At 40.9% G+C, this 23,972-nt stretch overlaps 2 protein-coding genes across 3 annotated transcripts in view; both read left to right on the top strand.

Annotated features, from left to right (window-relative positions):
- The first annotated feature begins 580 nt into the window (after window positions 1–580).
- Window positions 581–12,973, top strand: pskh1 (protein serine kinase H1). Of its 2 annotated transcripts, none has more exons than XM_054619702.1 (4): window positions 581–713; window positions 1,604–2,386; window positions 3,580–4,503; window positions 9,180–12,973. In XM_054619702.1, exons 2-4 carry the CDS (start codon window positions 2,318–2,320, stop codon window positions 9,495–9,497), a joined length of 1,311 nt encoding a protein of 436 aa, XP_054475677.1. In that variant the 5' UTR covers window positions 581–713; window positions 1,604–2,317; the 3' UTR covers window positions 9,498–12,973. The 2 variants fall into 2 exon arrangements, with proteins under 2 accessions (XP_054475677.1, XP_054475676.1); XM_054619701.1 differs by having other exon boundaries at window positions 581–898.
- A 990-nt stretch (window positions 12,974–13,963) lies between these two features.
- mbtps1 (membrane-bound transcription factor peptidase, site 1) overlaps window positions 13,964–23,972 on the top strand; it is a 22,037-nt gene continuing 12,028 nt past the window's right edge. The window contains exons 1-7 of the mRNA XM_054619628.1: window positions 13,964–14,118; window positions 17,661–18,252; window positions 19,527–19,790; window positions 21,984–22,181; window positions 22,386–22,496; window positions 22,699–22,808; window positions 23,520–23,636. Of these exons, the coding sequence (XP_054475603.1) occupies window positions 18,030–18,252; window positions 19,527–19,790; window positions 21,984–22,181; window positions 22,386–22,496; window positions 22,699–22,808; window positions 23,520–23,636 (1,023 nt within the window). The 5' untranslated portion in view covers window positions 13,964–14,118; window positions 17,661–18,029. The remainder of the gene's footprint in view (window positions 14,119–17,660; window positions 18,253–19,526; window positions 19,791–21,983; window positions 22,182–22,385; window positions 22,497–22,698; window positions 22,809–23,519; window positions 23,637–23,972) is intronic.

Genomic DNA, 23,972 nt, shown 5'->3' with positions numbered 1-23,972 from the left:
TGTCTGCTTTTAAGCCATCACAATGCTTGATGTTACATTACATTACAGTCATTTAGCAGACGCTTTTATCCAAAGCGACTTACAATCAGTAGCTCAAAGCTTATATTACATATCATTACATATCATTCACCCATTCACACACTGATGACAGGGCTACCATGCAAGGTGCCACCTGCGCATCAGACTCTAACTAACGTTCATACAAGTTACTTATAGACATACAGTGTATTACTAGACAACACATAGAACATGGTAAGACTGGAACTGAAAATTTCTCACCAATATGACTTTTAATTTTAAGTATATACTATCCTCAACAATGATATTTCTTGGTCAGGTATTTGGCTTAGTTTTAAATAACAACAAAATAAAAATCACAGATTAAATAGGGGGAAATACTAAAACAAGCTGGAAATATATTACACATCCCATTTAAGTAACTCATCCATAATATTTTCGAGAAAAACACCCTTTCCACCTTGCTGGAAAGAAATGTCAACTCGCGTTTTATTTTGAAAATGTACACCGGAGTTCATGTGTTGCGTTGAGTCTGCCTTCACGTCTCTCTGGCTGAGGGATGGTGGTCCTGGGCGAAAAACATCGCCAGAAAAGTGACCGACGGGGAAAACTTTGAATGTTTTTATACCCCACCTTCATCTCGATAACTAACCACGGTTCTCCAGAATTAACAGAAACTGTCGCTGACAAATGAGGTGACGGATTTGACTTTGTTTGTCTTCGGGAATAAAGTTGGGAAAGTACGAGATGAAAATGGAGAGCCCAGCTGAGTGAGAGTGGGGTGAGGAGGCTGGATTTGGCAAAGTTGGGAGTCCTGCCCTGTTGCTAGCAGGCTAGTTAGCATGCTCAGACACTCCGCTTATCTGGGATAACTAACGAGGTGAGACTGTCAGCCACTTTTACACTTGTAATGGTTACTTGTGAACGTTTTCAGAGACTTACACACTGTTGCCGAAAATAACGGTCCTATGAGTTTTGGGCTAAAGAAAAAACATTGACATGAGTAGGGCCTGGCCATTTTTTTTAATTTTTTTTATTATTCTACCCCAGATTTAATGCAATTGTCTTATTGGTATAAATGTTGGTGTCAGGGTTCTTTCATTGTTTAGAGTATTTTTGAAGTATGTTTTTAGTGATGTGATGCTATAACTGGGGGGGAGTACAATAAGTTGTTAAACATTTTGTCCTGACAACTTTGAACAATATATCAAGCACACAGTTCCAGCATTTAATACCCGGATATAAATGTCCATCTGCGACAGTGCTGCTATTTCTTTCAATGGCAAAAGCTCTCCCTGGTTTTCTTGGCCATTTCAAAACATGTCTGGATGGCTGTATTCATATTTTGGCTGACAGTTTCACAATATGGCCTCATCACGCGACTTCTGCACAAAAATGGTGTGTGACTTCAAGTTGCTAAAATTATCAATGTGTTTGGATCAGTGGCTTTTTCTGCCTCTCTGTGATTTGCCTAATTTAAATCTTCTCCTGTCACGTTAGCTTTCGGTATTTAAACCCCTGACCATGTGTGAGCCGAGCCGTAATCAATCAAGATTCATGTTTCATTTTGTGTTCTGCATTTCAGAGCCTCCCCTCCGCTGTTCTCCAGCCTGCCATTCTCCCGGGGAGCTGCTTTATCTGTGGCAAGAACGCTGCTGACATTGCAGCTTCCCCCAATGGATCAGAGTATAGTTGATGATATTATTTTCTCTGGAAGTTCTGCCTGAATTTTTCCCGCACTTCTCCAATAGGCGACCGCACTTAAACCTGTTTTAAGAGAACCTCTATCCCTCCCCTACCCCGATCAATCATTTTTTTGTCCCGTGAGCATCCACACTAGCTGTTCTCATGCAGTTTTCTGAACATTCAACACAGTACGCCATCTGAGATGGGGCCCTGGTAGGTTCTTCCAGGGGCCTGAGCTACCCCCACCCTCCCCTGCCTGCCGACCGTGCAGGCCTGTAATAGAACACTGCACCAAAAAGACAACCAGTGAAACAGTACTTGCTGATGGAGCCGAGACACACACCGCTCTCGCCAACAATATATTCATGAGCTCTTGGACTTTTTAAACTGGACTTAAGTGGATGTATCGGGTGCGTTCATGAAGTGCGACTGCTGATGCCGGCTCATTGGGACGTGAGTGGGTGTAATCGGCTTTATTCATGAACCCTCTGTCTGAGTCTGGGTACGGCCTGGATGTTGGATGCCCTGAGTGTGTTGGGTCTGCTGTTGCGGTGATGAGGCAGAGCTCCTGGTGGCCTGTGTGGCTGGCTGGGCAGTGGCCCAAGGTGATGTGATGGGGTGCAGGAACAGCAAGGTCCTCCCTGAGCCTCCAGGGGATGTTCAGTTGGACCTGGTCAAAAAGGTCAGTAGGACATCGTTGTTACAATAAAATGGTAATAACACTGTTACCACCGAAGATTCTGTTGCTTTTTCTAACAGGAGCAGTGGGACCAATACTGCTAGGTACACTACCATCAGTATTAGTATTGATCGTATTAACTTTATAGGGCTGTAATTATCAACTGAATATGTTTTCTACTGTCCATGTCTAGTCCAAAATCCCAAAATGTTAGTTTACGGTTCCATTAAACAAAGAGAAGCGGCAATATGTTAGAGAAGCTGCAACTAGAAAATTATCGGCTTCTTTGCTTGTTAAATTACTTAAACAATAACTGAAAATCAATACTGTTGATTAATTGATTTTTCTGTCAATCAATGAAGCCCCTGTGCATATAATTTAATGTGATTATAATATTGTTAAAATACTTTGATCGCTTTAAGGGGTTTTGTTTTGTAGAGAAATGGTACAATCCCAGTAAAGTTTGGTGTCTGAATTTCAGAAAATGTTGAAATTGATAGACTTTAATCAGAAACTATTTTGATAGTTTATTATCATGTCTTCTATGATATTAACCTAAAGATATTTGGGTTCTTGACTGTTGGTTGAAATATATCAAGTTGAGCTTTTGGAAATTGTGACAGGGATTTCTTTTTAACTATTTTCTCAACTAATCAAGAAATGAATCAACCGATGAATTGATAATAAAAATAATTGTTTTTGCAGCCTTACTACACACATACAAGCTTTAATAAGCGATTCACATTTAAAGGGACTGTTCGACCCAACATCAAAAATACATATTTTTCCTCCTACCTGTAGTGCTAGTTATCAATCTAGATTTTCAAATGTATTTTTTCTCACACCAAAACAATCTAGACTGATGAATATCACTACAGGCAGGAGGAAAAATATGTATTTTTGAATTCCTTACATAGTTAAACAGCCAGAGTGCATTGGCCAATTTTAAAAAGTCCCACTCAGTGGTTACCAATAAAAATGAATTTCAGGCATCCGTATCAAGATCATTCATTTATGTAAAAGATGATGACTTTCGCCCAAATATCGATCAGTCTCAGCCTTAGAAATGTATCGGTTGGGTTACACTAACTATAGACTAAGAAAATGTACATCAATGTCTTTACAATTAGTTAATTTAATCTTTACTCTGCTCTGCAATTTGCACTTGTAGTGAACTGTGTTCCTGTATTTTTCAGGTTGATCCTCCCCAGCCTCCTCAGACAGATATCTATAAGCACTTCATACGAGGCGATGGCACTAGGAGCAAGATGGGTGGGGCCGGTGGAGGGGGAGGTGACAAGGCTGGCTCTACCTCCCCGTATCAGGCCCAGGCCCAAGCTGCCACTCCCACAGCTTCCGCCCAACCCCCTAAGGACCCGTCCGACCTGTCGGACCCCCAGCGGAAGAAGGTGGCGAAATATCGAGCCAAGTTCGACCCCCGGGTCACGGCCAAGTACGACATCAAAGCTCTGATTGGTCGCGGGAGTTTTAGCAGGGTCGTCCGCGTGGAGCACAAGAGCACACGGCAGCCGTACGCCATCAAGATGATCGAGACCCGTTACCGGGAGGGGCGGGAGGTGTGCGAGTCGGAGCTGTGCGTTCTGCGGCGCGTCCGTCACACCAACATAATCCAGCTGATGGAGGTCTTCGAGACGGCGGAGCGCGTCTACATGGTGATGGAGCTGGCCACCGGGGGAGAGCTCTTTGACCGCATCATCGCCCGCGGCTCCTTCACCGAGCGGGACGCCACGCGCGTGCTGCAGATGGTGTTGGACGGCGTTAAGTATCTCCACACTCTGGGGATCACCCACCGGGACCTGAAGCCCGAGAACCTGCTCTACTACCACCCAGGAGCCGACTCCAAGATCATAATCACCGACTTCGGTTTGGCCAGCAGCAGGAAGAAGGGAGACGAGTGTCTGATGAAGACCACCTGCGGCACGCCGGAGTACATTGCCCCTGAGATCCTGGTGAGGAAGCCCTACACCAACGCCGTGGACATGTGGGCGCTGGGGGTGATATCGTACATCCTGCTGAGCGGAACCATGCCCTTCGAGGACGACAACCGCATGAGGCTCTACCGGCAGATCCTCAAGGGGAAGTACAGCTTCTCTGGAGAGGTGAGGAGTCCTATCTGCTGCACATTCTCTCTCTCTCTCTCTCTCTCTCTCTCTCTCTCTCTCTCTCTCTCTCTCTCTGTCTCTGTCTCTCTCTCTCTCTCTCTCTCTCTCTCTGACAAACACACAGACTTCACCCATATTTGGAACACATTCCTCACACCGCATGAGGCTTTGTCAACAGATTTCCGAGAAGTTCAGCTTTTCCTGCGAGGTGACATGGTTCATCACACACACACACACACACACACACACACACACACACACACACACACACACACACACACACACACACACATTTTCTATACTCTCTCCTCTCCAGTCATCTCACACCTTACATCTATATCCACCTCACATTCCCTTACCTTTTTACCTTGGCGGACTCACTCTCATGTGTTTGTCCGCTCTAAGTCAATATGCCCTGCCGCTAAGTGTGTGCATGTGTGCTCAATAATTTATGCCCGATCTGTGTATCTAGTTGGAAGAATGCTGAGTGGTCCGTTCCTTTGTTTCACGGCGTGGGATGTTTATGTTGCCAGTGAGCTTTACAAAAAGGGGCCCTTGGTTAATATTTGCCCCACATACAGCAACTCCAGCGCGAATAATAGCTGAGTAGTTTTGTAATATTTAATGAGAAGCAGTTGACTCATCTCGGGTTCTCTTGGAATGCGTCCAGAGTTGAACTTCTCAGGTGTCCGACAGGCAAGATAAGGTTAGATCTGACACATTTTAATAATTTAAATCACTTCAAGGGGGACTATATTTTAGCTGAGGTTTGCAGATATTATAGCAGAGCTGCTGGATGAGGTCTAGGTATGTACAGGAAGTCTCGGAGTCAGTGAGAGAACCTCTTACTTGAATCAACCCGTATGCGTTCTTAAGGTGATATAGTGGTTATGGAGTAGATAGTGTGGTCTTAGTCGTCATATAAAATATTTCAAGTTAAAAAGGGAAGATGTGTCACCTGATTTCCGTTGGAGATGTGGTTTAAATTGGTACGAAAATACAGATTAGAAGAAGAGCTCAGGCTTCTTCGATGGATAGCCTATGACAGGCATTTTATCCCGGGTACACTTGATCTGAGGTTCAAACAGTGGATACCGTATGGAATAACAGCAATATGCACAGTTATTAAAGATGGGAGTGTTGTGAGTTTCTAGGAGCTTAAAGTCAAGTATTCACTAAATAATCAAGACCACTTCAGATATCTGCAATTAAGGGACTTCTTTGACAGAGAAATAAAGCACAATATTAACTTGGATAAAAATGGAATAATCAGAACCGTAATTGGAGTTTACAACTCTAAGAAATACAGAATTATATCTACCTTATATCAAGATTTGATGGACAGTTTAGGAAATGGAACATTTTATATAAAACTGAAATGGGAAAAAGAACTTGATGTGATTATTACAGAGGAGGAATGGCTGTATATTTGGAGGACACAACAGTCTTCAACATCCTTGCATACTTGGAGAGAACATTGTTGGAAGAATGACACAAAACAAATGTCCCTGGCCGGGAATTGAACCAAGAGGTTTCAGTTCTATGGTATGCCTCTAAACCACTATACCACCGGAGTCCCCAAACACATCATTTTAACCAAAGAATTATCACTAATACCAGAAAGAGGACTACACTAATTGGTGGAAGGAAAACATTCATAACTGTTTTCAAATATTTATTATTTTCGTTATTGAATTATTTAATTGAATGATCATTTCCTTTATAAACTACGAGACAAAACCTTCTTGTAACATGTCTTGTAATGGATCTCATGTCAGTTAAATGTAATTAATTTAAAGAAATACAATTTATTTTAAGTGACTTTCTGATTAATCAACTAATTGTTTCAGTTCTACAAATGTTTACAAGTGGTATGTCATGTTTTCTTCAATCATTTCGGCATTTGAAGCTGCTTTTTTAATGCAGTAAAGGCACCCTGTGAAGTTTTTGACCGCAAGTAGCACTATGGAGCAATGTTTCTATGAGTGGGTTACTGTTTTATTTGTAGTATGCGCACAAGCTTTTACATAATAAACCGTTAGACTAGCCAACAAATCAGCAAAGGTAAGGAAGAAAATTGCAATCCAGCAAACCAGCATGTAAGCAATGCAGGATCTAAAATATTTTTGGAAATTTTTCTATATCATCCTTGAGTTTTGTCAGAACTCAAGGATGATACAATGCATTTTGGTGAAAATGTAAGCATGACTTGGTTTGTTTACAAATAAACACCATAATGTATATTTAAAGCTGCTGGTTTTCGGCCCGCTACTTTACTGTTTTGTTTCAGTCTCACTGCTCGCACATCATCTTTTTCAGCCACAGCAGGCAGCCGTTTTCAGAGAAAATGGTCTGATAAACTCACTGTACACTACCTGCTCAGCACCAAACAACACACAGGAAAAGCTAGCAACTAGCTGTTGAACATAGCGGAGCATTTCGGTGCACTACAGCCAGATATTTCTCTCAGAAGTTGGTGGAGACCAAAATCAGAGCTAAAAGAAGAGTGACTATCGCACTTACGATCACCAGGTGTCTGGAAACAAGAATCAATATGAATGCTGAAGTTGCTCCTTATCAGCTGGTTGTGTAAATTGGCGACTAGCTTGCTATATTAACTTAAAATGTTAAAATATGGGCAGTGTGTTTTTTATGCCCCCAAGTGGCCAGAGATATCTGTTGTTGCAGGTTTACGGGGCATTGCAAGTCACAGTAACATGACTTATTGCTTGAACTTGGATTTTGTGTGTCTTAGTGAGCTACATTATTCCACCTTCTCTCCCATTTCTGTTTTCAAACAGAAATGCAAGAATATCTTTTTAAGGAAATATACATTTTTAGGCCCTATTCTTTACTCATGTTGACACAGAATAAATATTCTTCTGTAACTGCTCTCATCTTCCCTTTTTTTTTTTAACACTTTATTTTTTGTTGCTTTTTCATCATAGATTTCATCATAGATAGACATACATAAAAAAGGGTAAAAAAAAACACAAAAGGGATCCGGATCGCTCTGTTCCTTCAAAAGCATTATAAATCTTGAGGTATAGTCAGTTTTTTTTATCCTGTCTTATCGTTGAGATGGAAACATTGTCCATTTCTCCCAGTTCTCATGACATCGCTGAGTTAATAGTTCCATATCATATATTTCATTCACAATTAACAGCCATCCATCTTGTGACGGTGGTTCTTCCTTGTACCATCTCTTCGTGATAGCCTTCTTACAAGCTGCTAACAAGATTTTCAGCAGATACCTATCTACTCTTAACACAATATCTCCAGTCATATTACCAAAGTAAAGCAACATACATGAATTAGGTATATCATATCCCAGAATTTTGACAATAACCAAAAGAACTGTACAATTTTTGGACATAACCAAAATACATGTGAATGATCTACATTTACTGCCCCACATTTCCTCCAACACGGTTGAGCAATAGACATATATTTGCTTTTGATTTGGAGGATGATACAAAATTTACAGCTGCGATCCAAGAACTAATGACAGCACGGACATTGCTGTAGGCCGTGGAGAAGTGTATGTCGGAGACTATATATGTGTCATGTATCTTTAGCCAACACTGGTGATTTACCTGCTGTGTGAAGAGGGGGGTTAGTTGTCTACTGGGAGACTGAAAACACAGCTGGTTGCCAAGCAGGACATCATGTACAAAGTGTGTGTGTGTGTGTGTGTGTGTGTGTGTGTGTGTGTGTGTGTGTGTGTGTGTGTGTGTGTGTGTGTGTGTGTGTGTGTGTGTGTGTGTGTGTGTGTGTGTGTGTGTGTGTGTGTGTGTGTGTGTGTGTGTGTGTGTGTGTGTGTGTGTGTGTGTACAGGCATGCAGGGTTGATATTCCCAAATCCTGTCTAAGTAGGGGGTAGAGCTTGACTCACTGCCAGTCACTCATACTAAATAGAGTCTGTGTCTCAGAAAGAGAGCCGACAGTAGTTGTCGAGATTTTGAGAACATTTGCTTTCAAATATATCTTAAGAAAGAATAGATTTTGGAAACTGCTCCGGCAAAAACTTATACAAACAATCAAGTAGAGGAACATCAAAATAAAATACTCCTATTACTGAGTCTGATGATATTAAAAGACAGAAAAAAAACTCCTTATCACATTGAGTTAATTAAATCAAATGCCGTTTTTCAGTTCACAACTGAAAGTATCCCTCTGCTGACCTCTTGTGTCCAGTGGAAAAAACTGCACTGATGCCAAACAAAGTATGCTGTACATTCTTACACAATCATTCAGTCTCCCTCCTCTCAAAACAGTGTTTTTATTTATTGTAACTTGACTTGAATGTTTGCGCTTTGCCTCTGAGTGATGTATGTTAAGAGTTAGACACTAGGAGGCTGTTTTCACCTTCATCTAACAAAGGTGGGAGTATCTCTGTAATGAACTTTAATCAAAGTTTAACACGTGTACGCACACAAGTGTGATATTCAAAATAAACCCCTGGTGCACATACACTGAGAATTTAAACGAAAGTATGAGTATGAATTAAATGGCCGAAGCCAACATAAATAATTCAAGCATAGTGTTTTTATATGACCTATATGTCTGGAGGAAACCTTTAAAATACTAGGAGGTAAAGATATTTAGCGTACTGGCATTAAAAATTCAGCGTACTCTGTTAATCACACACCTCTGTCTCCCCCCCGTCTCCAGCCGTGGCCAAGCGTGTCCAACCTGGCCAAAGACTTTGTGGAGCGGATCCTGACGGTGGACCCCAGCGAGCGGCTGACGGCGGGCCAGGCCCTCAAGCACCCCTGGGTCGTCAGCATGGCCGCGTCCTCCTCCATGAAGAACCTGCAGCGCTGCATATCTCAGAACCTCCTGAAACGGGCGTCGTCGCGCTGCCACAGCACCAAGTCGGCCCAGTCCACCCGCTCCAGCCGCTCCACCAAATCCAACAAGGCCCGGCGGGTGAGGGAGAAGGAGCTGCGCGAGCTGAACCGCCGCTATCAGCAGCAGTACAACGGCTGAAACGGGGACGGCGACATGCCAGCAGAGTACATTTGAGGAGGAAGCGGCACTACGATGACGGATTTATCAAAATGACTTCAACCATTCAAAGTTGCTGCCAGTGTTAAAGCCAAAGGGGCTTCAAATCCAAAATAATTGCCTTAAAAAACTAAAAGAGGACAAGACTTAAATGACTAACAGTTGAAAAGTAACAGTTGAGATTTCCTGTGGCAGCGTGTCTCCTCATGAGGACAGACGAGGACACACCGGTCAAGTTTTGAACTCCCGTGGGTTACATCATCTCTCCATCCATCCCTTCACCCTTTTCTCCGGCAGGATGGTGCCACTTCCACTCCTTTTGCTTTTTGTTTCTTCCAAATCCCTGTGTCTCTACATATTTATTTATTATTGTTGACATGATGATTAGTCTCCATTCAAACGGTCACTGGATATTGACCTTCCATGAGGATCTGTTGAACAGAGTTCTGGGTACTGAAGTTTCTAAGAAGAAAGGGATACTTTTAGAAGCCCCACTCATTCCTGATTGGAAATTGCTGTGAATTAATTATTGTGCTAATTGTACAGACCTTGTCTTAAGATGTGGGTAACGCGAGCACACTGCAACAGAACCACACCCTTGAAGGTCAAAATGAAGGTCATTTTTTTATTTAGTCCACTCTAAGCGTATCTAATCTTGCCATTATTGCTCTGTTGGTGCCATTTTTTTCTGAAGCTGTCAAAAGATTGTGAAGCTGTTATGCGATAAATCTTCAATGTATTAGACAATAGGCCACACAGCCGCGCTCACAGTGACTTCAATAGATCAGTGGATTCAACCATGAAGGACCTGCTATGATAGCTGCATGTAGTTTATAATAACATGTGACCGTTGAGGGTTTTACATTTTCATTCTAAGTTGCATTTAGGATAGCACATGCAACAATGAAGGCAACGATCTCTGCCGCTGGTTGCACCAGCTCTTTGTAAGTTCAAACTTGGTTCTAACATATACACAAGTTTTTGCTTAACTTAATTAAAGCGGGTCGCACCACACTAACTGACTGTTGCATAGAAATTAGTCGTCACTAGAGATTCACTACAACCTGTTTCTGTAATTAACCAAAACCCGAAGAGTTAAAGAAATATCTGAGCCGACGCTTTATGAATATACTGTTTAATAATTATGTTAACTGGAACGAATCTAAATTACATTTCAGGAAAAGAACCTTAAATTACCAATATTTTTTTTGCTCGGTTAGAATAATCTAATCCATCCCACTGACTCAAAACTGCATGAATACTAATAAAATTCTGCTCAATATTTACACATAGAAATAAAGCAAAAGAATACATACTGTCACACATGATTGGATGTTAAGTTAAAGATGTGATTCGCCCCTTAAAACTACGTTTTGGAAGTTACGCTACAGCTTGTGATGCTACAGTGACTTCCTGTTACCTTTTACCTGATAAAAGTCTTTACAGGCTTCGACATTTTTGTAGTTTTAATGGAGCATGCTGATTTAGTGAATGACTAGTTTAAAACTAGTTAACTTCTTGATATTAACAACTTCTTAATGAATTTACAAACAGCTGGTGCAACCCAACAAAAGTCCTGCCATTTTTTTCCAACATTTGTTACTTTCACAAGAACTTCTTTTATTGGTCTTGTTAGCATTCAGCTACAACGAATCCAACCAGTATCAGCCATTGCCAGGCTGTCAAATAAAATGACTATGTTTTTCAAATGTTGCTGCCATTGTAAAGGGTAGATACACATTTAGCACAGAATATGGAGTGAAAATCGTAAGAACATGATGGACCGAGTTAGCCGGAGCAGCTAGTGGAACAGAGGCTAACTAGGAGAGGAGGTGATGCATAGAACAGGAGCTCTTAGGCTGAAAAAAACCAACCGCATTACTTTTGATTATTACCCTCATGACCAAAATGAAGGAAACAACTGAAGATAATGAGGAGCATTTAGAGGTGAATCTAAAGTCCAATAGTATGTTTGATTATAAAATATTCTTAATTACAAAACCTAGCACACGCAGTCTTATGCATACGTTTTCTTTTGTCTGTAAGTGCACTTAAGCATCATTGCATATTAAGGTTTTGTGATTTCTCAGTTACTCAGATCCTTTCAATATAAAAGTAATAATCTGAAATTAGACTAGTCTAGTGATTTTGTTCTTTGTAATATTGTGGTAGAGTGTCAATGTTAAAAGGCTGCATTACAGCACAAGTTTTTAAACCGTTGAAACAAAGTGATATGAATAATGAATGCAACTTCCTGTTTGGTCATGATAGCCGTGTTTAAATGACTGATTTCAAATGATTCACCCTCAACTTGGTCAATATGATGTAATATTTGATTATTGAATATTTCCCAAAAGTAGCATAACTTTTTTCTGAAAAATAGCTGAGGATTTATTTTTCTATTTTGCTCATTTTATCTGGCGAAAGCACTTAATCTATACATTTAAATTTAATTTTGTTTTTAAATTGCATTCTTCCTCTTTATCAGACCCCTTCACTGCGTTTTAGTTTATTTTGTCCCTTTTGAACACTCCCACAGTAAACTACAGTGTGGTCTCCCCTTCTTTACTTGACTATTTTGCTGTGATCTACCCCAGACTTATAAAGTGTGTAGCTGTTGTGAACTTTTTTTTTAATACACATACTGGAAATGTAACCGAGCCATGTCAGCTGACCTCAGTTTTTTTTCCTTTCTTTTTGTCTTTTGTCTTTTACTTGTTCCAGGATGCTCATCATGTCATCTTTCCATTTTTTCCTTGATGTAAGTCTGATTTAAAATCGTATATTCTTTTGTCCCACTGCTGTCCCCTGCCCTGATGTCTCTCTTCTTGGTGCGACTAAATTGTTTATAAAAGACTGTAAATGAGGCTAACATCGGAACTGGTACTGGCACACTCAAATCTTCACACCAAAGTTTTAGAGATACTCCAACCAAAATGTGTCTCTTATAATAACAAATGCACAGCAGCTTCAAAAGGAGTAGTTTCTTTCACAGAGCCGACAGCTGTGTTCATCTATAAAGAAAGATTTGGCCTTAGATCCGGTAGTTAGTTCATTGTCTGTGTGAAATAAAACATGTTTGATTTTAAATATCACCTCTAATAGTCAGTCACAAAATAATAATTTGTACTCAAAGAAAATGCTGTGGTTGAATTAGTCTGCAGCATTGTCGAGTGCCTAATTGTAAATGATGTTCGATGAATAATCAAATCAGTTGATTAGCAGCTTCGCAAAATGTCAGCACATGTATAAAAGTGTTTCCTTCCGTGTTTTTATATATCTATGTGATTTTATATAAATGCTGTCTTCCTAAATGAAGTAGCCAACTCATCACTGTTACCTGAAAACAGTTTTTTTTTTGTGTTATTGTGTGTCAAAATGAATGATAACACTTTGATTCTTCTGCCATTAACTTTTTTATTTTTTTAAACGGTGAGTTGTATGTGCCAATAAAACACTCCAACCTGACTTTGCTAGATTGCATTTTCTTTTTGACATTCTTGTTTGTGATTGGTCCAACAGGTCGCAGGAGTTTATGTATGTAAGTAAGTAAAAAAATTGTTGGTGGTGAACAAAAAAAGACACAAAGTTAAAGTGAATATTGGACATATATTGAGCCCGGAAATAAATAAAATGGCCAAAAACGTTTCTGTAATGTTCCAGGTTTAGTCAGTTTCTCATCACACATTTGCCCCAAGGGACTTTAGTATCTTAACAGCATACCAAATTCTACCAAATGTTTTTGTTGATCCATTGGTTAATTAGCACATTAATGAAAAATGGTGGCCTACACCATAACAGCATATGACTTTGCTTGTGATTGTTGAAATCTACTGAGTAATAAATCATTTTCGTTGGATACCCATTACCTAGTTTAATCACAGTTGATGAAAGGGAGGCTGAATGATGATGAAAACCAAACTGCCAAGAATCCCATTGTATTTTATTGTCAATAAACCACTGAAGACAGTACAATAGCCATGTATTAAATATTGACTTACTACTATGTCATACTGTCGTGGTTTGACATAAAAAAAAATATATATATAAAATATTTATCGTGGTAACAGGTACATTTTGGGGGTTTTGTATTTAACATTACAAAGAGGGAAATAAGCATCTGAAGTACTTCTGCTCTTACACTCCGGTCTCCTGGCAGTAAACAGCGCCCCCTGCTGGAAGAACTGCAGCGTGACCGTGAAGGCTGGAGGCCCGGTGGGTTGCCAGATTTGATACAAAACTTAACCCAGCATGAAAAAATGTGTTTTTGAAAGGCAAGACGAGTGATCATTAGTAAGTTACCTGAGTTATAGTTTTAAGTTTCTACGAAAATATTAGCTGTCCCGTTACGATGTAATATACTATCTGAAATGTATCGATGGGCTCACGGCGCTCCTCGGTTTAAGGGGGGATAAGTTAATCAGACCTGGCATCCCGTCGTAACCAGACGTCAGTGGTCTGCGGCTGAACCGTTTAGTGAGTTTGCTGCTAGCTTTTGTTCAGTGCACAATAAACCACCTTCTAAGTAGCAACCAGCTTCTTAACACACGGACAGTGAAAACACACACAGATAACCGTGACGTGGGAGACGTTGCTCAGCTCGGTGAGTGTAAGCAACACACAGAAACACCGGCAGATACTGTAAAATATGAACTAAGCTAGCTAGCTAACGCTATACATGTGATAGACTGCTGCTTCCCAACAAATATATTGGCATGTCTTATTGTTTACGTAACAAAACCTATTTCAAGTGGCTAACTTTAAGTTTAGCTTTCTCGACATTAACACGTTCATGGCTTGCAATCACATTATTCTACGTAACTGTCGATGTATTAAATGTCCTCCTCCAGAGACGCATCAGCCTCCAGCGTGTGTCTGCGTGTGTCTGCATGCTTTGTTTATGCCGATAAAGTCGACTCTTCTGCGTTGCTACGGGGCTTTGTTTTGTCATTTGACTTTGTTGGATATTTATATTAGTCTATAGAATAAATGTTGCGTCGCACTAGGAAAACGGTAAACTGTTATTTAATGTGGACGCTGGTGCGTGACGTATGTAAATCCTGGTAACACTAGTTAAATCTTCCATGCACCCTCTTAAGTAAACTAAAGGCATTTAAACGACTATGTAGTTTTCTCAGGGAGTTAACCATGGACACTACCGTTTCTATAGAACAACATTAAGTCCATTTCATTAGTGAAACACTAGAAGTGAAGCTGTTGTGAGCCCTGAAACACAATGACCCTTTATGTGATACACAGCTGCTGTTAACCTTTGTTAGTCTATCTTTGTCATATTTTATTTTTTTTGGAAGGATGGTGCCTGACAAAACTGGTACAATTACAGTCAATTTCTGCTAAAAGCTGTAATTTTACAAGGGACCCCCTCTGCTCAAATCCCAAACCCTGTAGATTACTAACACTCCTTTGATTATGACGGGGGTCCTTTCCCAGCTACTAATCTACATCTGCCCGGAGGTTTGATGCCATTTTTGTGGCTTGGTGTGATGTTGACACAGGTAGTCCCAGCCTGTCTTTTACAGCCCTACCCTAACCAGTGGGGCTATTTTAACAGCCTGGGGTCTAAACCAGTAGTTGTTAGCTGTATTGTTGAATCACAGAGAAAGGGATCCTGCCCCGGGCCGGAATTGGTGAGCGAGCCCCCTCCTGTCGGCCTACACCAGCCAGTGGCTTTTAATTACATCGTCTACGCGTCCATCACTTGTGTAGGCCCCTTTCTGCATATTTGTGATTAACAACACACACACAACAAAAGTAATGAATAGGATTTTGTCGTTTCTGATTTATGTAAACTTTTGTTAATGTGTGCTCTTGTGTTTCCTCTACAACACTTAAGTTATGGTACACTAATACAAAAGCATTGTCAATATGTTCTTAAAAAAGACACATTTACTGTCTTTTGGTCAGGCAGAGTAAACCATTTCTTTCCCCCGCGCTTGTGAAATTAATTAGCATTTTATGAGCAACTTTGTGCTAAAACGTCAGAAGCAGACAACTGTGGAGCTTCATGTGTTGGCTATGCCTTTCACAAAAGTTGCAATCTTCTTGTACATATTTAAATAATGTCACTCACTCAATGAACATCATATACTTTAATTTGAAACGCGTGCTAAATGTGGAAATGTTTGCTAGTGTTAGCCTACTACAGTCTCCATAGAGGAGAACCAGACGGCTTAGATGATACCTAAGTGATCCGATAGTTAAAAGCCGGTTAAGATATCATCACCAAAAGTAAACATTTGGGACTGAACAGAATCTGGACTTGTTGATTCACTGCTGTGCCACGTAAATCTTTTTCTTTCTTTTTCTTTTGTTGATCTCTTCATAGCAATTGTTCCAACTAGTATGCCTACTGTTAGGTAGAACACACACACGTTACTTAGCGGGTTTGTCAACTTGTTTACATCCTTTTGAAGGGAGTGTTTCATTTGTGATGGCAGCCATCAATAGAAACAATAGAGTCGGGCCTGCCGGGATAGAATAGACTAAAGGTATACACACACATGCACAATGCACATTCAGATCTGGAACATGTTGCACACATACTCCCAGCAATTAAGGTTAGCAGTCGGAGAGCAGCTGGTCATTGAGTTTGGTTTTGTGAATGCTGATTGCTGAAATCAATGCTCAAAATGTCAGATATTAGACAAATACAGGCTCTGCAGGAAGGGAGGTTTTCTTATGTAACCTGGGCTGGACCCTCAGGCAGCGTGGGGCTAGTTCTCATGAGCTCTGGTGTTGAGCTTGGCAAATGTGTATGTATGACGTGTGTGTGTGTGTCAGGGCGTCATATGTCACACAGCTTTGGGTCAGTTGAGGCAGCTTGGCTGGTTTGTGTTTCTGGTGTGTGTGTGTGCGTGTGCGTGTGCGTTCAATGGAAAAGTTCTTTGTAAGATGTAGGACTGGCTTTATTGCTGCATGAAGATGTTTTTGATGGGTTTGTTTTAAAAGCAGCTCACAGTGCATCAGTTATGTGCTGAGTTTCTTTACGGGGTCTTTTGTTAGTGGGGATGAAACAGTATGAAAATTTAATTTCACGTTTATTGTCGCCCAAATTACCATGATTATAATTTTTATAAACGCGTTTAGTGCAATACTCATTATTATTTCATGCTGCGATTGGGAGTATGATAACTTTGGTTGATGCTTTTCTCTGAGTTTTTCAAAATTCAATAATGACCGTGGTAGGTTGTTGTTGGCTCTCGATGCATCCAATACCTCCCTTTTTTCCTTTTGGAACAGCAGAGGATACACTCGAACTAGAAAGAAAGCCTCTGTGTGCTTGTTGTACTGAACCTTGGTGTTGTAGGTAGTTAGAAGATAAATCTATTTGTTTACTCTGCAAAGTAGGGAAAATCAAATATCACAACAATCTTTGATCAAATAACTCAATATTGATGGTGCAAAGAGATTGTTGGGTTGACCTCAACAAAATATGTACAAACATTTTTTTTTTTTGTGAATTACCATCAGTAATGTGGATATAATGACAAATGGGTAAAGGCCAGGGTGTAAGCTTAAGGAGGATCTGTCATCAAAAAAAATAATTGGTGAGGATGAAAGTTAATAAGACAATTCATATTAAATTTTCCAGCCCAACACAGAGTTGTGTTTATTCACTGTGACATCTTTTCTAATAAAGGTTCATTGCTCAACTATAAAATATATTGCCCCATGAATGTCATCGTAACTCTCAATTCTTAAGAGTCATTGCCAAAGTTTGCCTGTGTCTGTGAAGTTTTTAATTACAAACATATTAGAGATGACTAATGGTTATTATATTTCCATTATTCTTAAATATTGATTGTTGGGCACTGGCCTCAAAACTAGAGTATTGTCAGGCTCTAATCTTATTCTTGGATTTCAGCCATCAGATGTAGATTGTTTTGCAGCGACAGCTGTGAAAGTAATGGAGGTTAGCAGGCTCAAAAGATCAATTTAGCCATTAATCTGAAGTGATAGGAATTCTTTCATGTTTGTGGGTGTAATAGCATGTTTGACACTTGTTCAATGCAAGTATATTTCATACAATATATGTTGTGTTTGCACTACACTCATCTACTTCCATTTAAATGAGAACAAACTTTGACTCCTAATTATTCATCTTGGTTATTCTTTTCCTTCCAGATAAAAAACGGACGGACTGCACTGGAACTCTAAATTGACAGCAGCATCTTCCTCTATCACCATTCCCACCTTCCGCTCCTCTCATCCACTTCTCTCTCTGGTCACCGCCTTCAGTTTTCAACATGGCCACTATGTTTCTACTCTGGCTGCGCCACTGACCTCCACCCTGGACCACCATCATGGAGAGAAAACGCAGAAAGAAATTAATCTAGCTGCTCAGGCCGTTTGCAGTATGGACTCATTTTTGGAGCTCTGGACCTGATAATGCTCTCTCCCAACCCCTGACCCCCAACCAGGTTTTTTTGCTGCTCAGTTTTTAACTGATACGGCACACCTGCTGCCAAAGTATCAAAGGGCCGGGTCAAACTGATGGTTTACGCTACTTCACAACTTAAAATGCTCCTGGTGTGTGCATCCATGCTTTTGGGGCTGCTGATGGGCTTCCTGCCAGTGGTGGGGATGGAGCCAACGGGAGGAGCCAAATCGGACTCTGACCACGCCCCCAACGCAGAGCCCCTCCCCTCACCGCCGGGCTCCAATTGCTCCGATTTAACCGTCAAATTGGAGTTCTCAACCAAGGTGGTGGAACACGGTAAGAACAAATTGTTCAAACTGGTGGATATGTTTGTTTATTGTGTCCATATAAGTTTGTCTATTTATTTATTATTATATTTTTCGTTTTATAGATTCAACAATTTGACCATACAGTTATGGAAGTGGTAAAATACTAAGTTAAATCAAACATAATATTCCAACTAAATTCTCTTTTTTGTTTGTTGAGTTTTAAAGTCTTCTAGGTCCATACATTTATATGTTTCTTTTTATTTTATGTGTATTTATAAGCTAAAGAAAAGCTATATTCAAGTATTTCCAGAGTTACCAACAGCATTTCTGAAGAAAGTTCTGGAGGTTGTAGTCAGGGAATATCAAGTTGCAGTTTTTTCACATAACAGAGCATACAATGACCTAGCACACAATTAAGCACACAATGAACCTACCTTAAAATTAGGTAAGCCATGCCCAGACTGTGATCCAAGAATGAGGGGGAATCTCAAAACTTCACTCATGTCTCAGAGTCGAGCTTGTTTTGTGTAGTTTTTGGCAGTGACGAAGGTTTTAATCTTTCTTCGCTTTGTAACTGTCTCGCTGTACATTTTAGACCATGGTGAGAAAAGTGGTTTACCATTTCACTATTTTTACCTATTAATTCAAATGTATTGCTGATTTGAGTTGTGGACTCTTCCTCTCAACAGTCACTGCTTCACCCACAGCTGCTCATAGTCCATCAATGCACTGGAGGAGAGAGAGGTTTTTACATCAAGAAAGCATAAAGACACTGAAGTTGTCTTTTTCCATCACATTTGTGACTGAAAGTCATTCAATAAGAAATTATTTCATGTATTCTTGCTATAGTTGTAGTTTAAACCAGAGACACCACAACAATCCAAAGGAGATGAAAATACGTAATTTGTGCCTTTATCCACTGAATATTAAGATGCAACCCCACCTATAAAGGCATTAAGACACAAACGAACTTCAGTTTCATCCATCATAACAGTGTGGTTGTTGCACAGAGCTTAGAACATAGCAGGCCCCCATCCAAGCTAGTTTGGATCGATCGATATTATTCTAACAGATTAGATAAATACCGACACAGCAATAGGAGACAGACTTTTTTTTTCTGGTTTGGAAAGCTAATCAACAGATATTTTTGTTGTTTATTCAATTAATCATCTATCTCAGGGACTTATGAAACCGATTTCTCACAATGTAATTGATTGATTGAGAAGATTAAGTTTTCCTTATAATTTTGATATTTTTTCATCGTTTCATAATCATTCTCCTCTGCCCTCTCCGTCTCCCCAGAGTACATCATAGCGTTCACGGGGTATTTCTCGGCCAAAGCTCGCAGCCTGTACATCAGCAGCGCCCTGCGGAACGCCGCGGACGGATCGCTGGAGTGGCACATCGTCCCCAGGGAGAACCCCGCCTCCGACTTCCCCAGCGACTTCGAGCTGGTCCACATACGTCAAGCTTCGCCGGGCAGCCTGCTGACCTTAGAGGACCACCCTTACATCAAGAGGGTGACGCCGCAACGCAAAGTGTTCCGCATGCTCAAATACACTCCCTGTAAGTCTGACAGCATGGTGTTATTGTGTAGGAAAGGGGAACCAAGGTTGGCCCGTCTCCCGCGGCAATATGAAACTCTGAAAAGATACAAAAAGCTGTTTGTCTGCTACAGTTCACTGAATGTCTCTTTGTCTGTTGGGTCAGAGGAGGCATTTCTCTCTCCGCTGTGTTTGTGTTGTGGAAAAAGGATTGTATATCTTAATGTGAAGTGAGGGCCAACTTGGGGGGTGTTGATGCTGGTCAGGGTGTGTGTGTGTGTGTGTGTGTGTGTGTGTGTGTGTGTGTATGTGTGTGCGCGCGTGTGTTGTTGGGGGATGGGTGAAAGCACAGAGGAGGTCTGTTTGCTCACCCTTGGAGGGAGTAGGTGAGTCAGTGTGGTGGGGCTAGCCTGGATGGGGGGGGCATACACCCTGAACCTGGCAGTGGATGAAAGGCTTCAGTGTGCCCCCAACCTCCATCTACACATGCAGTGTCAGTATGGAGGCCATGTGTCACGCATGAAACCTTTTATGTCTGGGATTGCTTGAAAAGGAACCACAAAGAAGTTTTTAGTCAGTGTTTTTTCCAGATTTAAATCTACCTTTTCATACTTTCTGAAATATCCACTTTCTCTCTACTCGTTCACACTTTCAGCCTCAAACTTCATATTTTCAGCATCTTCTGGACATCATTGATTTTGTTCAAATTTTATAAATACCTTCCATACTTAGAGAAGTAAATGGGAGGAACCCTTCCAACCCACTTCTCTTCAACCTTTTCGTGCTCATTCAGACATTCAGGTGGAAGCTGTTCATTCAAACAAGGCATTCATGACACGGTACATTAATTCAGCTTTTTCATGCCTTTCATGGCTTTTCTGTTATCTCTCGTTTTACTTTGGGCAGAATGTTCAACTGGGTGACGTCACACGCACTCTGGTAGGGCTGTAGTCAACCAAATATCGGTATATATATATATATATATATATATATATATATACACTAAATCGGTAACAGTGCACTTTACCTGGTAGCAAAAATGTATCATACATGAAAAGGTATTTGCAGCATATAAAATTATCTTCATCCTATTTTATACCTAAATGATTACAGACTCAAAGCCGACCAGTGTGCATCCGCCCAAAAAAAGATCTCAACAATTATTTTATATGCAAATGAGAAAAAAAGAAAAAGGAAAGGCTACGTAAATGATGCTAGGGAGTAGGGACTGCACAATGTCAAACAAATGCAAATGGTTCAATTCACTAATAGCCATGTTGTACATCCATAAACCACGTTTAAAGTGAGCTTAAAGCGGAGCACTTTGGAGAAGCTAATGGAAATACTACAGAGCCGAGTCTCGCCGTGTTTCGATTAATAAGTAACCAAACGGTTGGTTTATTAACTGAAGTGTATGAATTCATTCTGAATGCATGAGTGCGTGTCAGAAATGAGCCCCGGCTTTACATTACGTGCTGTGAATCACTTTAATACAAGCGATCTCTGAGTGGATTATCCAATCCTGTAGCATGGAGATTTTTGAGTGTTGTAGTAAGCGGAGAGTCCTTGAATTGAAAAACAAAATGGAAAAAATTGCTTTTCCAAAAGCAATAATTTTTTTCGGAAAGTGTCCATAGTGTCTTTGTTTACCCAGCTCCTGGGAGCCTAGATTATAACGCTATAGATAAGACTTGAACAGGGTTATAGAGTGGAATACCTGAAAACTGTACATCAACGTCTATGAAGCAGCTACCTAGAGAGGTAATTAATTAGTAGAAAAGATAAGAGAGACGACCTCACCCCTGCATGTCACTCCTACTTTAAAGGGATAAAAAGCGCCCACAGGGCTCTGCTGCTGTTTGCTAATGGCCTCATGGTCATTTGTTCTGTCCACGGGATTCAAATTGTGATAAGATTGGCTCGAATGAGGCTGGTGTGATCAGACTCACATCACAGCTAATCGATGGAAGGAGGGAGAGAGACAGAAGGAAGGGGGAGAAAGTACGAGGGAGAAATTAATGATCAGAACACGATAAGCTTGATTTGGTTAACAGGAATATAGTGTTGTCTGATGGAGGTCTGTGGTGGCAGACAGCAGTAATGGGGCATGTGATTATTAGCTGCCTAAGTCTGAAATGAGGCTGAATATAGTATGTAGAGGACGTTTCAATCTGACCTCTGCTTTAACACAGTTGCTTGTGTTCGTCTCCCGTAGCACCCGAACCCGCTGCGCCCTGCAACGCCACACGCTCGTGGCAGTCGTCCCGCCCCTTCCGACGAACCAGCCTGTCGTTGGGCACGGGCTTCTGGCACGCCACTGGTCGCCACTCCAGCCGGCGCCTGCTGCGGGCCATTCCCCGCCACGTCGCCCAGATCCTGCAGGCAGATGTTCTCTGGCAGATGGGACACACCGGTAAGATCTCCCACCTTTGACTTCTCTGATAGAGGGTCAGGACAGAGGGGACAGGGACACACATCTGCCTCAAAATGTTTGCATGATCAAACAGAACCTGCTATTGATGAAACAATGCTCATTAAAAAAAACGTATCTTGAAGATAGTGTTCTTCTGGCATTTTGTTGTCCCGAGTTATTTAATATCTCATTTTTTATGTACAGGTGCTGGTGTGAAGGTGGCAGTGTTTGATACAGGCCTGAGCGAGAAGCACCCGCATTTTAAGAACGTAAAGGAGAGGACCAACTGGACTAATGAAAAGACACTGGATGATGGTGAGGAGGAGGGAGCGTAGTCATGATGATGGCTGATGCCAATGACTAGCCATATAAATGCTAAAGACATCCATGTTAATTATTTTATTGATGTGGTTATAAGTAGACTTGAGTCACACTGGGAGTGCCGAGACCATAAAGGGTGTGTGTTAGAGATAAAGACGGTTGGATAATGATCAGTGTCTTGTTCCCTGTCCTCCAGGTCTGGGCCACGGTACATTTGTAGCAGGAGTGATAGCCAGTATGAGGGAGTGTCAGGGCTTTGCCCCCGACTCAGAGCTGCACATCTTCAGAGTGTTCACCAACAACCAGGTACTTACAGTACATTGCCTCGACATACCACTGTGCTTTGGTCCAAATGTAGTATCATTGGGGGGGAAGTAATCAAAAGGTTTAATATTCAAAGAATATGAATGAATTGATAAAGGAAAGTTCAATGAAATCCATTTGCTAGAGAAGACGATCATTTTTGTTTTGAGTCTTAAAGGAATGGTTGAATAATTTTGGGTAATAATCTGAACACCAACCTCCCTAAAACTTAAACTACTTTTTGAATAAACTTTAGAGAAAAAAAAACATGTTCTACTCCAGAGCTTTAGAGGTGCTAGTACACAGACTTTCCACCATCGAACAGGGCCAGGCTAGCTGGTTCCCCCCGTTTTCAGTTTTTATGCTGAACTAAATCAACCGGTTGCTAGCTATAGTTTCCTTTTAATTTGATGAACAGGCAGAATCAATCCTCTCTTCTTACTCTCAAAAAATAATTGTATGCCCAAAATGTCAAACTACATTACTACTATTTTTACATAATACTGTCAGGTAGTGTCATTTTTTTACTATTACATTTCCGGATTTTCTTCCCTATCCAAGCACTCCAGTGCAGTGGAACACTTCACAGCAGTTATAATATCTGATCCAACAACAAAATTACCAGAAACTTTAAAAACACTGATTCTATGGTAAGCCTTCTCCACATGTCAATGATGTATCAACATCTGATTTAATTCTCTCCTCTCCTCTCAGGTATCCTACACATCGTGGTTCCTGGACGCTTTCAACTACGCCATCCTGAAGAAGATTGATGTTCTCAATCTCAGTATTGGGGGGCCTGACTTCATGGACCACCCCTTTGTTGATAAGGTAAAATAGACTTGTTCTAATCCATAAACTCGATTAGTAGTATCGTCAGAAAGAGAATCACTCAGGATTGCTCCAGTCACATGGTAGCATTTGGTCAGCTTTGATTGATTCAACCAGGTAGATGAGAGCTGGTAGCAGATGTTTTGATGTTTGTTTAGGCATAGAAAGTCACCCCTCCTCCCTCTAAGTTACTGGGTTTAACTTAGAGGGAGGAGGGGTGGTTTGGTGACTTTCTATGCCTGACTTTCCACAAAGTTTTAATGAGCTGGAAAATAAACAGGTCAACTGTCGACTCAAACGGGTCAAACCAGGTGAGAACACGCGTGCCTGGCAGTG

This window comes from Anoplopoma fimbria, chromosome 19 (genome assembly GCF_027596085.1).
Source record: "Anoplopoma fimbria isolate UVic2021 breed Golden Eagle Sablefish chromosome 19, Afim_UVic_2022, whole genome shotgun sequence".
NCBI classification, from domain to species: domain Eukaryota; kingdom Metazoa; phylum Chordata; class Actinopteri; order Perciformes; family Anoplopomatidae; genus Anoplopoma; species Anoplopoma fimbria.
Note: the sequence above shows the minus strand (reverse complement) of the source record. Positions and strands in the feature narration are given on the sequence as shown.

Excerpts from the sequence above, each read along its gene's own strand:
- pskh1 (XM_054619702.1), top strand. The coding sequence starts at position 2,318 with ATGGGGTGCAGGAACAGCAAGGTCCTCCCTGAGCCTCCAGGGGATGTT. Across the intron at positions 2,387-3,579 it reads AGTTGGACCTGGTCAAAAAG|GTTGATCCTCCCCAGCCTCC; the intron begins GTCAGTAGGACA and ends TGTATTTTTCAG. Across the intron at positions 4,504-9,179 it reads AGTACAGCTTCTCTGGAGAG|CCGTGGCCAAGCGTGTCCAA; the intron begins GTGAGGAGTCCT and ends CCCCGTCTCCAG.